Source organism: Heliangelus exortis, chromosome 1 (genome assembly GCF_036169615.1).
Source record: "Heliangelus exortis chromosome 1, bHelExo1.hap1, whole genome shotgun sequence".
Lineage (NCBI taxonomy): Eukaryota > Metazoa > Chordata > Aves > Apodiformes > Trochilidae > Heliangelus > Heliangelus exortis.
Genome location: NC_092422.1, coordinates 64,037,635 through 64,052,520, shown reverse-complemented (window position 1 = coordinate 64,052,520; position 14,886 = coordinate 64,037,635). Strand labels below are relative to the sequence as shown.

The following is a 14,886-nucleotide window of genomic DNA, read 5'->3' as shown; positions in this document are numbered from 1 at the left end:
TGCATTTCCAATATCATAATCCCCTTAAAGAACAAGTTGGTGGTGTGTGAACAATTAAATAATCACTTCCAAAGTGGTTTATGTTCTATAGCATTTAAAACCAGTTGCTCTGGAAGAACTATTTTTTGGAAGAGAGAATGCTAATTTATCTTGATGCTTACAAGTAAATACAACTACAAATTGGTAACAACTTGCTAGTTTTGGATAAGCTTCTATTTAGAAATGCATCCTAATTACTGGACTCCCCCATCCTCTGTATATGTGGGTTGTAGGGCATTCTAGGGGGTTAATGGTAAAGACCAGCCTAAAAGTCTTAGTTTTATTTAGCCTGAAACTATTGCAAAACCCAACATGTGGAAACAGATAGGTCAGCTTATTTTCAGACTTTTTGAAGTTCAAGGGCTGCTTTTTTTAAGCAAAAGAAAATGACTTAATGACAGTGAAGTACCTTTGAAGGTGGTTAGTAGAGGTGGTGTCATGTAAATGATGAAATATCTCCAAAGTTGCCTCAGCAAAACTGAGCCTTCTGATTATGCAGGAATCTGGGCAGTGAGTTCACAGGAGTGATGCAACTTTCTTACTGTGTCGGCTTACTGACTCTTCTGCCCTATGCACATGAATGTGGGGTTTTTTTAGTGTGTTTTTAACTGTACAGTGTTTTCTGACCTTTGAACTTCATCTTTACAGAGACAGCTTAAACTCAATCCTAACTAAAATATTTTTAGAGTAATTTGACTTTAATTGTTATCTCAGCTGTAAGCTGAAGGCAAGGTTTAGTAATCGTATTTGTGCTGCAGTGCACTGGATCAAAAAGTACTCGTGATTTTTGAGTCTGCATGTACCCTTTAGTTTTAGTTTCAGCTTCAGCAAGAGACCATTACCCTGTTGACTTTGTAAAGCTGGATGTTGGATTTCCAGTAGTTAGGGGCTTGTTCTCATTAAGATGAAATCTTCCATTTAATTTCTGCTGTTTCATTTAACTAATTTCAATATAAATGAGGGCAACTCAGCTCCTTTGTGTAGTGCTAATTAATCCCGTGGCTCCACTCCTTCGGTTTATGTGTGGATTAATAGTTTCCTTTGCTCTTTATCTTCCAGCTGCCTGGTCAGAAATGCCATCTCTGCCATGCATAGACGTGTAGTGCCTATTTATAAGGAAGTTTTGACCCGTGTTTGGGGGGATATATTGTAGGTTCTTTAATAAGTATACTCAAAGTCATGATTATGTGTGGTCTTTTCTGAGACCCTGAGGAAAACGTGTTTGCTGGTGGTCTTGTTAATGTGTTTGTTACCGGAGAGTATCTGTGAAATGCTGTCGACTTGCAAGGCTGTCCTTCACAAGAACCTGCATGGGAAGCTGGAGGAGCTTGTTTGGCAAGGAAGGGCAGTTATTTATTTCAGCTGCAAAAGTTCACTGAGCAAAGAAAAATGCTTAAAGTCTATTGTCTCTTAATGCGATAGCTGTAGTGCTGTGTTCCCCACATTTGGTCTTTTTTTCTGGAGCAATGCCCAGAAGTCTCTCAAGTTTTTATGCCTAGGTTTGTCTGCTACAGAGATTATGTTGGGTGCAGTATTTGTCATTAGTATGGAAGCTTCACACCAAGAAAATCCCAGTAATTAATATGTTAACTGTGCCAGTACTTGGAGGGATTTCTGAACTTTCCAAGGAAGAGAGAAGGGATAATTAAAATATGCTTGTAACTGTTGTGAAATACTTTGTTGGGAAGCTCGGTTGATTTTTATCTCATTTTGGTATTGTAGGCTTAAATCTTTATTTTGGAGCATGACAACTTGTGTTCTGGTGAGATGTGTGCTAATTAACAGCTGTAGTTTCCTTGACTGCAAAAGAAAAGGTAAAACTTCAGACTTAAAAAAATCTCACTAGTTGTGCACAAGTGTCAGAAGCTATGAAACTTGGTATTTTAAGTATTTGAACAAAATGGCAAAATGTGCCCTTAAAAGACTAAAGCTGACCATAGGAAACCATATGGAAACTAGGATTAGTTTAAGATTAGGCATCTGTAAATCAAAGCTTGTGTTAGGGTGGACTCTGACCTCATTGTCTTCTACAGGGAATTTCTAGGTTCTGCCTGTTGCAGACCATTGCATCATAAAAAGAGCTTGTTCCAAAACTGTGCTTTTTTCTCGTGTTTAAAAAACACCTCCCCACCCTCCTCCCTCTGAAAAAAAAAAAAAACCAACAACAAAAAAGCCCAACACCCTCATAATTTTTAGCAGATGCTATGTAAAAGCTGAGGGGTTTTGTTTTGTTTGATTGTTTTTCTGAGGTTCTAGTCTTAAATATTATTTCCCTGCTGTGCTAGCAAGAGAAACACTTTTTTCTAGATACCATGCATTTATCAGTCACATGATCTTTCCACTTTTCTGACTCAATAGCTTGCAACTGTGTGGGATCTTACAAATAGCAGAGCTACTGGCTGTCTTTGTACAGCTGACTGGATGGTGGTAGGTAGCTTTTCATTTTATTTCTGAACTCTGCTTTAATCTTCACACTGAATATGATTTGTACATTCTCTTATGGGCAGGATTTCAGACTAGCTTTATTTGCTACTGGTTTTGCTTAACATGTACTTCAAGTAGCTTGGGTTGTGTTTTGGAGCATAACTTTCTGTTGCTGGCCTGGTTTGATGCTTTGATTGCATGAGATGTTGAATTTCCTTTTTTGCCCATTCCTGACGTAGAAATCTTCACTTACTTGGGAGCACTCCAATTTTTTGGTATAAAGTATGTGGATGTTTCTGTATGCTACTTTTAAAATGCCTGGGAAAAATGTGAAGTCATATTACTATAATCCTGCTTTGAAGTGCAAAAGGCAGGGAAATTGCATAGAGAAAGTGCAGAACACTTACTAAAATCAGTTATATAGCTCTAAAGAAAAGTAATTTTGCTTTGTATCTGAAATACGGTGATCTCTGCATGCGTTTTATTGATTGCTGCCATATCCTTTAGCCTGACTGCTGGGATTTCTCCCACAGTTTTTATCTGTGTTAAGCAAAGACCTCCATGGAGGAATGTGTGCAGACATTTAGTGTTTTGAAAATTGTTTAGGCTTGAGTGAAGTCCACACACCTAACTCTTGCTGTAATGTACTGCACTGAAATGCTGTTGTAGCAGTATCAGAATTCTCTTCATAAATAGCAGCAAAAACAGAGGCTGGTACCAAAAGTCTGTGAAAAGGAAGGGTGGCTCAGTCTTCCCTTCTGAAACAGAGACAAAGGAAAATCTGTGCAATAACTCCTTCTCAGAAGTGCAGTTGCACTTCGCTTTCAGCTCCTTGCTTTCCAGACCTCCTTGAGCCACTTGTCCTGAGAAAACTTGGTTTTATCTTGGTGTGTGAACCTGATCAACAGCAACTCTCCTTTTGAGTCCAAAGCAAGAGCTTGAATAGCCTAAGGCAGTGGGGCTGTGAAGTCTGCATATGAAGACTTCATGCGAAAGCACTTCGAGGTCAGAACTGAAAACTGTCTGAGCATACCAGTGCTTTCAGGGTCCTGTATCGGGCACTTAGGGTTGGGGTTAAGGTCGAGGTCCTTGTAAAGGCTGAATGGAGAAGGAAAAGAGGCTGTGTGGTAATATTTTGGAGCAGGGGGAGGTTTCTGCAAGTGTTCAGGTTTCTGAAACTGCTTAAAAAAGTTTACTGGAGAGGAGTCCCTAGGTGTGTCTTCCAATATCAATAGGAAAGAAACTCTCCTGCTATGTGTCTTAAAGTGCAGTGGGTTCCTTATCACACAAGTCTCCCAGAAAGTGGTAGAGGGCACCTTCTTGATCTTCCTTTCAAATTTCTTTTGTTAAAAAATCCTAGTGGAATAATAATAGAGTTTAAAAAGGTAAGGAAATTCAAGGTGAGAATGGGAATAAACTAGTAATGGAAGCAGAAATTAATTCCATGGCTTTCCAATAATATTCTTGCTTTACAGTTCTGAAGAAGAGTCACAGTATTTATTGTTGTGTATTGCATGCAGCCTTAATTTTGCTGGGTAATTTATCAATGTGTGAAGCCTGCTGTGTCTCTTTAAATGGAAATGTTGTCAAAAAGTTTCGATTTTAACTTTTAAGCAGTGGAAGCCAAGGTTGGAAACGTTCTTAAGTTTATGCCACTGTTGTTACAGCTAAGTAGTCTTCATTATTATTCCTAAACTGTTCTTACAGTCTGTCAATTAGTTTCTTTCTTGTTTGATTAGAGGGTCTTTCCCCCCCCAAAGAAGTTTTATTCTTCATGCTTCAGTTGACTAGAACTGGTTTAAAAACAAATAAGCCCTGTACTCCCTTAAGGTCTGTGTCCTGGAAAACAGAAGGTACCATAAACATCCTCTTTGCTAATAGCATAAAAAAGTATATGCTGCAGTATATGTTGCAGTGTAACTTTCTGAAAAGTTGCAATCTGAAAAGTCAATCTATGCAGACTATAACCTGTTTAAAGACTTGGCTTTTTAATATTTGTATGACCATGGATGTACTGTTCCCACTACTATGGATCTTAACCATATGGAAGTAGTAGTACAATTTATATTTTGGTTTCTCCAAACTGTTCCAGCCCTGGATTTGACTCAGTCTTCTCCATTAACCTCTAGTGTAGGAGGAAGCAAACCAATGTGCTTAATAAATTGGTAATGCTGCAGTTAATGCAAAAAAGAAACCTGAGGCCTGTGTGTGGGCCTATATGTAATACAGTTAGCCTGATATTAGGGCTTTAACTCCAGGTGTAGAGATGGTTGTTGACATTTTCAATTTCATCTGTCTGTGGTACCCCCAGCACACAGCCTGTTAAACTGCTTATAAAAACAGCTCTTAAAATTGCTGAAACCTCAAGTCAGCTGTCCTTAAGGTGGAAATGGCCAAAAAGTTTATTCTTTCCTCTTGGGGAAGTAGGGATTGGTTTAGAAGTCTTGCATCGTTTGAGAGTTACATTTCTTCTAGAAATGTGTTACTTATGTCAGCACATAAGAAATACCACTAGGTATATTCAAGGCGTGTTGGGTTTTTTTTCCTCTTGACTGAAAGTAGGTGTTTTTTGTAATAAAGATGCAGTACAGCGAAGTGCTTCATTCTGCTGCTTTCTGTTTTGTTTGTTTGCTCAGTTTATATAGAAGAAAATTAAAGATCTTAAAATTCAAATACTCTTGGCCTTCAGGTAAACACAAGGAAGTTTATTTTTGCTTATTTGTACTATTGTCGCATTGATAGTGTTTGGTGACACCTTGTGCCCTGTGTTTGGGATAGAATAGGTTTGCACATTTCAACATTCACTGAAGCTTGTAAATTATTCTCTCAGCCCTCTCCTTTTACAAAGGAAATATGACCTAGACTTATTAAATCTCAATCTTTGAAGGAATGATTACATTATTAATCTTAAACTTCTGGGTTTCTAAATTGTCTGAAGTTCTGGTAGTTTTGAATTGGATGATGTCTTGGAGATCTTCAATTTGGAAGAAACTAATTTCCTTTGTATTGTGGATATAGATCCAGGTGTTTGGTGGGTCAGCCTTTGTCTGTTTTGTCCTGAGTGAGTAGTAATAACTAAGATAGTGAAATTGTTAAACAAAGAACAGTTTTCTGCCCATGTATAGAAGAGGGTGTTAATAGTATATTTGGTTTTGAAGCTGCAAGCTGTGATCAAAGTAGCATCCTGATATTTGCTGCTTCAATAGATCAGTTTTGGTTTGAGTACCAAAGTTCTAAGTGTGAAGCAAGGAACAGGTAAGTCTTCTTTCTTACAGTTGTGGTGTAAGTGTGATAAGGTGGAAAAATCTTTGGTCAGTAGGCTCAGTTTTTGCTCCATTCTTGTGATACGAGTCAAGAAAAAGGTGAATCTGCACTACAGTGTTGATAAAGTCTGGGGAAAAAGCCACTTCTGTGTAGTTGAAGACGAGAGGTTATTTATAGAAAGAAAAGAAAATGCTTTTTAAAGAGAGACATGATGTAATGAGATTTAATGAGGAAGGGTGCATATTTGAAATGCCTGGTGAAAGTTCTTTTGGCTTTCTTTAGTGGTGGGAGAGGCAGTAGTCAGGCAAGTGGTGGAAATGATTGTTTGCCAACTGCATTGGTGTTTGTTTTAAGATCTGCTTTAGAGTCTAGTTTGTGGCTGAACTGTGTTCCTGTAACTTCTTTTCTTGAAAGATAGGAAAACTTTTCAGTCTGATGGCAAAGCATAGGCAGTTGTTGTAGGCTGGAAGTTGTGAAGAACTTCTACTTATTTGCTAAATAAAAATTCTGTAGCTTTTTTGGTGTGCTGAAGGGTGTTTAAAGGAACAGATAAGTATTTGTAATTTAGTACTCAGCAAACTCTAGTAATTTCTTTGTGCTTCATTTTTATGCTTTCAGTGTGGGGGCTGCTTTTCTAGCAATGATACCTACTGTGATTTGAAGGGTAAACACTCTAGTTATGTTCTTCCAGTAAGTTTTATCAACTCTTATATCTAAACTTTTAAAATCAGTGTTGCAAGAACTGAACATGTTTTACTTTTCTACCTCCTTTCAAGCAGATGAAATGCATGAATTTTTTCCTTTTTCTCCTGCTGAGTAGAGTAAGGTAATGGTGCAAAATGGTTTGTTAAATGAAGTTTTTACCTCTCTGCTTATTTTGTGATGGATTTTACATTTTGAAGTTTTTGTTTGCTTTATGCAGGTGGCTTTTACTTACCTAAGCTTCATGCTTGAACTCTTAATAACCTTGCTTTCCTTTTTCATTTTAGTGCAAAAGATGATATTGATATTGATGCCCTTGCTGCTGAGATAGAAGGTGCAGGAGCTGCAAAGGAGCAAGAGCCTCAGAAAGCCAAAGGCAAAAAGAAAAAAGAGAAGAAGAAACAGGATTTTGAGTAAGTTTGGGGTTTTTTTCCCTTTTTTCTGTATGTCTTATTTTATTCCATTATACAAAAACTCTGTTACTTAAGTACTATAACTTCTTTTTTATTTTAGTGAAGATGATATCCTGAAGGAACTGGAAGAACTGTCAATAGAGGCACAAGGAGGGAAAGTTGACAGGGAACCTCCTACAGGAAAGGTGAACGCTGAGAGGGAGGGGGGCTGTTTAAAAGAAAATAGTTTAAATACAAGACAGCTCTCTCTCAGATAAATTTTAGTGTTGTAATGTAGTTGGAGATCCTATGTGAAACATGCAGCTAGCCTGCACTTCTAGTTATACTTGATTGTTTTTTCTTAGGAAAATGTAGAAAATTTTACCAGAAGCCATGTCTTGATGCTGATAATTATTCAGAGCCAATCAGAATAAATTTTAATTGTGAACTGAGGTGTAGTACACTCAGTGGGAATAGTTACTGCTTTTAGGCTTCCTCTTCAATAAGAATTTTTCTTGACATCTGTCAATGCTTTTTCTTAGCTCACAATAGCTAAGTAATTTTTCATGGCTGATTGTTTAATTATTTAATACCAGGTTGAAAATGACATTGAAGAAAGCTTATCAAAACAAGATAAAAAAAGGAAAGGAAAGATTAAAAAAGCCAATCTGGAAAATGACTATGACAGTGAAGAAGTGGAAGATAAAGATAAAAAATCAAAAAAACCTCAGAAAGCAAAACAAGATATGCTTTCTGGCAGCGATGATGATGATCACGAGACACAGCTTAAGAAAATCAAAGGGAAAACTCAGAAGTCAAATAAAAAGCATGATCTGTCAGAAGAAGATGAAACTAACATTAAGAAAAGAAAAGAGCGTGGGGGGGCAGTGTCTACAGGTGAAAGCGGTGATGAATCAGATGACTTCTCCCAGTCCAGAAAAGGACAAAAGAAAAACCAAAAATCAAAATCCACTCCTGCTGCTGAAAGTGGAGATGATGAAGAAGAACCTTCATTCAAAGTAAAAACAGTGGCTCAGAAGAAGGCAGAAAAAAAAGAACGTGAAAGGAAAAAACGTGAGGAAGAAAAAGCCAAACTGAGGAAGCAGAAAGAGAAGGAAGAATCGGAAGGTGGTAAAGAACCAGCAAAGCCAAAGGAAGCCCAGAAAAAGGCTGAAGAAAAGGCTGCTCCTGAAATTACAGCAACCCCTGGTCCTGGGGAAAAAGGAGAGACTCCTGCAGGAGCAGAGGGTTTGTAACATGGTTTCTAAAACTGTAATTTAAGCACTGTAGCTTTAAAAAAAAAAAGCCAAAGGGTTGGCGAACAGTGAGGATGAATTGTTGCTTTATTCTAAATTGGAAATACTAGATATTTGGTAGCCTTGTCTGCCTCTTTGTGTTGGCTTACTTGTGGCTGTTCTGGCCTGTGATTTCTTCAGGTAGGTGGGAAAACAAAAGCCAAGTGGGAAATTCTCATTACAATATATGCTTACAATTCTGTGTTGCAAACACTTTTTTTTTTTTCACTTCCCAGTTCTGCTGTTACTTTAAGACTTCAGGCTGCAACTTTGTAACTTAAGGGAGAGTCTGGTTTTTTTGGCTTTTTTTTTCATTGTAAAATGCTTATTTAGTAGCAAGTCAAAATGCTCCTCACTTGGTGTTAATTGTATTTAGAGTATCTTTAAAATTTCTTTGAATCTCTGAAGTCTTTTTTTTTAATCTTTGAATGTATGACTTTTCTGCAGCTGATGACAATGAGGGGGACAAGAAGAAAAAAGACAAGAAAAAAAAGAAAGGTGAGAAAGAAGAAAAAGAGAAAGAGAAGAAGAAGGGTCCCAGTAAAGCCACGGTCAAAGCTATGCAAGAAGCCTTGGCTAAAATGAAAGAGGAAGAAGAAAGGGCAAAAAGAGAGGAGGAAGAACGAATAAGACGACTGGAGGAGCTAGAAGCAAAACGCAGAGAGGAGGTACAGTGTATCTTACTCTGAGGACAGAAAATAAGGGTGGGTAGTCTTAACCTGTGCCCTTGCTGGTGCAGTTGGTCCATCAGCCCTTAATATATTTCTCATCAGTAAACCATACACTTGGCCAGCTTTTGTGTAAAGTATGTTTTTAACATTTCTGCATAATTTTTTACAACTTTGTAGGAACGATTAGAGCAAGAGAGGAAAGAAAGGAAGAAGCAGAAAGAAAAAGAGAGGAAGGAGCGTTTGAAGAAGGAGGGAAAACTTTTAACAAAATCTCAACGAGAAGCCAGAGCCCGAGCAGAGGCTACTCTTAAACTGCTCCAAGCTCAGGGTAAGCAGTAAAGCTTAAAATAATCATTTTTTAAAATGCGTACTGTGCTGTGTTTGTATTTTCTATCTTGAGCTAGGAGGGCACATCCTGAGTTGTTCCCTGTAGAGCTTCTCTGTTGTTGAGCAAGGCAGGCAGTATTGTGTGGCCCTCCTTTTTTTTTTTTTTTTTTTTAAACTAGTTTTAAATGTCTGTATATTTTTATCTTATACTTTACATCTCCAATTTTTAATAAATTCCACTTGCAGTTTAAGGGTATTGTTAATGGAACTTGGGAAGAATCACTTCTTTCCATTGCTTAGTCCAAAGGCCAGAACAGATGGGCTGTGCTGCAGGTCTTGTAAGACCAGTGATGTAGATCCTCTTGAATTAGTTCATGCCCTCCCTTAATCAAGTGTATTGTGCCTCAAGTTAGCTGTCCATGTGAACAGTGTATTATCTTGTGTTTGCTTCAGGACAAGGTTATATAGGACCTTTCTTGCCTTTCCCTCAAATATAATCTGTTTCCTTTGGTGCTGAAGTGAATGCATCCAACATATAGAGAACCCATGTCCTAATTTGTTCCTGGTAACTTGTTTGTGTCTAAGGAAACAAATTAATTCCTGAGTCCAGAGTGTCCTTTTTATATTTGTAGACAACTCAGTCTGACACTTTGCTGGTAGTTGGATGTGTAAGGGTAGGAATCTCTCTAGCTAGTAAAATGTTTGGCGCTCTTAAATATACGTCAGGGCCTAAATATACACAGAAGCCATTTCCCTTCTCTTGTTGTTGTAGTTACTACAGTTCTTTTTTTTGTGCTGCCACAACTGGATTTTTGTGAAATCTGCACTGTAAATCGCACAGTACCTGAAGGAATTTTGGCTGCAGCAGTAATTAAATTATTAATTTGTCTTTGCAACAAACTTTTTTTTTACCTGGATCACTTCCAGCACTGCAGTACTGTCTTTCTGGTGAGGTGAAGATGAAGCTGGTTAATTGAACCTGGCTTTAGTTTAATACCTAAAACCATCTATGTTAAAATATAATAAATTAAAAAAAAAATGCCAGGATAGAACAAAAGAGAAAATATTATCTCCTGATTTTCAAGAAGACCTATGCCTCTTAACTGCTCCAGATTGTCTAAAACTAGGGTGGACTGGCAGGCTGGTTTTAAGTGATTTTTAGCAGAGCGGACTTTGAATTCACATATGCTTGTTAAACTCTGGGTATGTATAGTGATGAAATTCTATGTAAATATGCTGTAACTTCAAATATGGAGTCTTAGGATAAGATTATTTTGGTTTTGCCCATTAGATAACTACATTCTTTTTTGAGAGCATTCAGAATAGCTGAAGAACTATGCTTTGGTCAAATTTCACAACTTTTGAAAATCAGACTTCTTTTTAAAAAGAAAATATACACTGAACTTAATTTCCACTCTCTTCCTTCCTTGCAATTCTGGAAGATGTGTTCTTAGGTAAACCAAAATTTATGTTTAGTGATCACTTGGGTTTTTTTTCTAACAATTTTTTTGCAGGTATCGAAGTGCCATCCAAAGACTCTGTGCCAAAGAAAAGGCCAATATATGAAGACAAAAAGAAGAAGAAGCAGCAGCAGCTGGAAAATAAAGAAGGTGTGGTTTGCATATAGGGATACCTAACAGATTAGTCACATTTCCTGAAGTGTTTGTGGAATAAGTCAGCTATTCCTAAACTAATTGTACTTCATGGTGCCTGTCAGGTTTTTCTGACACCCCTCCACCCACCTGCAAGGGCTGATGCATTAAGATCCTAAAGTTATTTTGAAGACTGCTAATTTCTTCCTTTGTTTTGCAATCTACTTGACTGTTACTTTTCTCCAAACCTGGGTTTTTTATTCAGAATTTCTGAATGTTGGAGTTGTACAGAATATAAAGGCCTTTTAAGAATATCAGGTTGAATTCTTTGTTCATGTATTTAGGTTAAATACAGTGTAGTGTAGGTAATAATGACTTGTAATTAAGTCTATGTTCATGTCCCAGGGTGAGGAGGCAGCAGTAGTTCTGAGAGCTTGCATTTTGAAAATTTAGGATTTGTTGCACCAGTTACACATAGTGAATGCTCTTGTGGGGGTATTACTGAGGCTTTTCTCAAGACTGTTTCTTAGTTTAAACAAACCAAAACCTTCTTTCATCAGTATTATTTAGATGTTTTTTACATTTGACATGAGTTACATGGCTGTTTATCACTTAAGATTGTGTGTATAGACTTGAGAATGCTGCTTATTTGAATTGTATCAGTAATTTATTTTTTAATATGGGACAGTAGTTCATTAGTATTTTTTTTTCTTGCCTCTGAAGGTTTTCTTAATGTTCAAAAGCAACTGTAATCCTCTTAGCCTATAACTGAACTATTACATAAAGCTGTTTAACTGCTGAGAAAACCAAAACTTTTTCAAGTAAGCCACATGCTCTAACTTTTGTTTTAAGTAGGTAAGTGAGAGTTCAGTTATTTTGGTATTAAATTCAGATTTTGCTTACTTGTAACAGCACAATTGACAAATAGAACTTTAATGTGAAGCTGTGTGTCTGACTCAGAAGGTTTGTACTTTGGAAGAATGAATGTAACAACTAATTTGCTTTCTTGCAGTCTCAGAAAGTGCAGAGGTAACTTCCGTGGCTGAAGATGCTGTAGAACTGGAAACACAAGTAAAAGAAGAGACTCCTCTTCCAGTAGAGCCAGGTTGGTAGTAATGCTAATAAATTTCAGACATAATAAGACAGTGTGGCAGCACTGCATGATAGGTATTATAGCTTGTTGGATGGAGGTTGAGTGGCCATCTTCTTGAGACAGTTGCTAGGTTTTTTGTTGTTTTTTTCTTAAGGAAGTAAATGATGAAGTTGTATGGAGTACAACAAGGCATAGAGCTTCAGGATGAGACTGTAAATATCCCTTATTCTGGGTGAACTCGAGTGTTCAGTTGACTTAAGCAACTGTCTCAAATAAGAATATTCATTTCCTTATGATTAGCTCCCCTGACTTTTCATTTGCTTTCTCCAGGTTTTGTCAGTGGTTATGTGGAGACAAGAAGGAAATATGCTGCTTTTAGTACTGATACTACAATATTTATAGTGATTTTGTTCTTGGTTCCAAATGTTTTTTGCTTTCACAAGTGCTGAATGCAGTGAATACTGGTCAGCTTGTGAAGCTGACTGTCAGCATAGCAAGTGGTTGTTGCCCTCAATTTTACTAACACACAGTACTTGTTTAGTCAAAATCACATTGTTCTGGACTTCTTCCTTGGCAAGGAGACTCTCTTGATTTTTTTTTTTTTTACCCTTTTTCTTAAATCGGACAAATATAAAGTTTCCAGTTTATTTCAAAACAAAACTAAATATATACTGTAATTCTAGCTTGACTTATCTTGTGAAGGAGCAATTTCGTTGCCATAAAAGGGGAGGGCTCACTGACAGAACATTAGCTCTCAGTTAATGTTCTCCAGTCTGGAGCTTATGATGATTTCAAATAGCTACAGCTTCACAAATATCCATGTGCTGCAACATACATATTGCTTAATGCCTTCTTTGGATAGGGGTAAAAGTTTGCATTTTCCATTTGTCTGTGAGGAAAATGTCTTAACTTAAGCAGAATAACTTAAGCTGGAGTCTCTTCATATATCTGACTGAATTCTAGTCGAAATTAATATATTCAATATTTCTGGAACCTGTGGTATAGTTATATTAAGGCCCCTGGAGTCTAAAATTGCACTTTTTATAGACAACTTGTTATTTTTCCACTAATTAAAAAATAATACTGTAATGCAATTTGTTGTCTTGTTTCTCTGCCATTGTGTTACACATGGCTGTTAATTGGCCAGCTCCTTTCAAGGAACATGCTTATGGTTTGTGTGGCATCCATTTATGCAAGGACTTGCATGGTACTAGAAGAGTAGTTCAGCTATGTCTTACAAAAATATGAGCTAACACTTTTGATTTTGTGGAGAGAATTGGAGATTGTTCCTTAAATATGCAGCATTTTCTGTTCAGGCAACAATGGGGATAATTTACAGTAGCAGCAAGCTTGTAGCTGTCACTGTGTCAAAGGAAGGAGCATCTAAATATGTTGCTGGTCTATTTCTTTTCCTTTAATGTTGCATTTCTTAGTTTTAGAAGAAAAGGAGGAAGAGGAGGACACAGAAGATGCAGGTTTGGATGACTGGGAAGCTATGGTTAGTGATGAAGATGAAGAGAAAGGTGGGCATGTAAATACCAAATGGATCCTTTTTCTAATTAAGAAGTTTCTTTATGTTGAGTCTGTTGTTTTCTACAGAGAGAATATTGTATTTAGATTCTTTAGAATCTAAGTTAGATGCCCCATTAAGTAAGTTGTGAGGCAAGTGTGATAAGACATGGATAAAAGATCCTTTTCTCAAAGGCAGATCTTTCAGAAACTGCGCAAACATTTCTCATGAAGACCCTTTGGATATACTTATGTGTGGTTGTCACCTAAAATAAATCCTGGGAAGAGTATCACATCCCACTTCTTGCTGCTTGAATTTGAAGGATTTGTTCAGAAAAAGAGCCTTCCTGGGAATTAGATCTAGTGTATTACTAGGGTGATGGACTTTCAGCATAGCAAGGAATCATCTAAAATTTGTAAAAGCCATGAGCCTCTTAGAAGCTCTGTAAGGAAGCAGATGCTGGCTTTGGAGTGTTCATAAGCTTGTCTCCTGTTTTTCAAGTATGATAAATGGGAAGCTTGCAGAGATATTTTTTAATTGTTTGCGTACTGAAGAATTGGTCTGAAAAATATTAATCTTCTCTTGAAGAGTCTAGGAAAACTTTAAGGTGAGATTTTTAAAGACCATTTCTTCTGATAGTTACTTCTGCTTATATCTGTGCTTCTGATCAGTCATACACTGAGTCCATATTTTTTTGAACTTGGAGTGTTTTGGCATTCTGTTTAAAGGTGTTAGTGTACTAATTCTTTTATACAGTCCAGGTATCTTTAAAGAATATCACTTTATATTTTTTTGCAAATGTTGTCAAGCCTAAGTGTGCTGGTAATATCATTCCTCCCCCCACCCTGTGCTTGCAGAGATTCTAAACAGAAGTCAGTGGCTCTGAACATGAAACACTTCTTTATATTGAAAATTGAAAAATTATCTTGATGAGCACTTCCTCAAAGTAACCTCCCAGTACTGACTGTTCTATAGTAGTCTGTCTGGTTTTTTTACCCAATAAGTGTGAATTAATCTTAATTTAGATTTTGGGATTTTTTGACAGAAAGCAAACCTGTACACATTGAAGTCAAAGAACAAAATGAAGTGGAGGAAGAGGAGGAGGAGGAGGAAGATGAGGACGAAGAGGAAGAAGAGAGTGAAGAATCTGAAGATAGTGAAGGGAGTGAAGATGAAGATGAAAAGACTTCAGATGAAAAAGAGGCAGACTCCCAGGCTATTGGAAAACAATCCATGGAAAAAAAGCCCAGCAAGGAAATCAGCTCTGATTCCGAGTACGACTCAGATGATGACCGCACTAAGGAAGAGCGTGCTTATGACAAAGCTAAACGAAGAATTGAGGTATGAAGATACAGCTTTATTTGAACAGCTGGACTCCTGTGTTGTGCAACAAACAACTAAATCTTCAGTTCAATTGGTCAAAACGGTGGCTGTGTCATGACTATTATTTAGGCAGGTACAGAAATCAAGTTAATTTAGAAAGAAGACCCGTCTGCCTGAAGCTGACGTATTTGATTTTAGACAACCTGATCACAAAGAATCTATGCTTAAGTGTTGTTCCCCTCCTAGAGAGAGGC

General features: G+C 37.2%; 1 protein-coding gene across 2 annotated transcripts in view; it reads left to right on the top strand.

The window, feature by feature from the left end:
* EIF5B (eukaryotic translation initiation factor 5B) overlaps window positions 1-14,886 on the top strand; it is a 37,099-nt gene that overhangs the window by 6,998 nt on the left and 15,215 nt on the right. For both annotated transcript variants that reach the window (XM_071745544.1, XM_071745534.1), the window contains exons 2-10: window positions 6,717-6,842; window positions 6,943-7,027; window positions 7,418-8,069; window positions 8,564-8,784; window positions 8,965-9,115; window positions 10,629-10,724; window positions 11,719-11,811; window positions 13,233-13,322; window positions 14,355-14,650. In XM_071745544.1, the coding sequence (XP_071601645.1) occupies window positions 6,717-6,842; window positions 6,943-7,027; window positions 7,418-8,069; window positions 8,564-8,784; window positions 8,965-9,115; window positions 10,629-10,724; window positions 11,719-11,811; window positions 13,233-13,322; window positions 14,355-14,650 (1,810 nt within the window). The remainder of the gene's footprint in view (window positions 1-6,716; window positions 6,843-6,942; window positions 7,028-7,417; window positions 8,070-8,563; window positions 8,785-8,964; window positions 9,116-10,628; window positions 10,725-11,718; window positions 11,812-13,232; window positions 13,323-14,354; window positions 14,651-14,886) is intronic.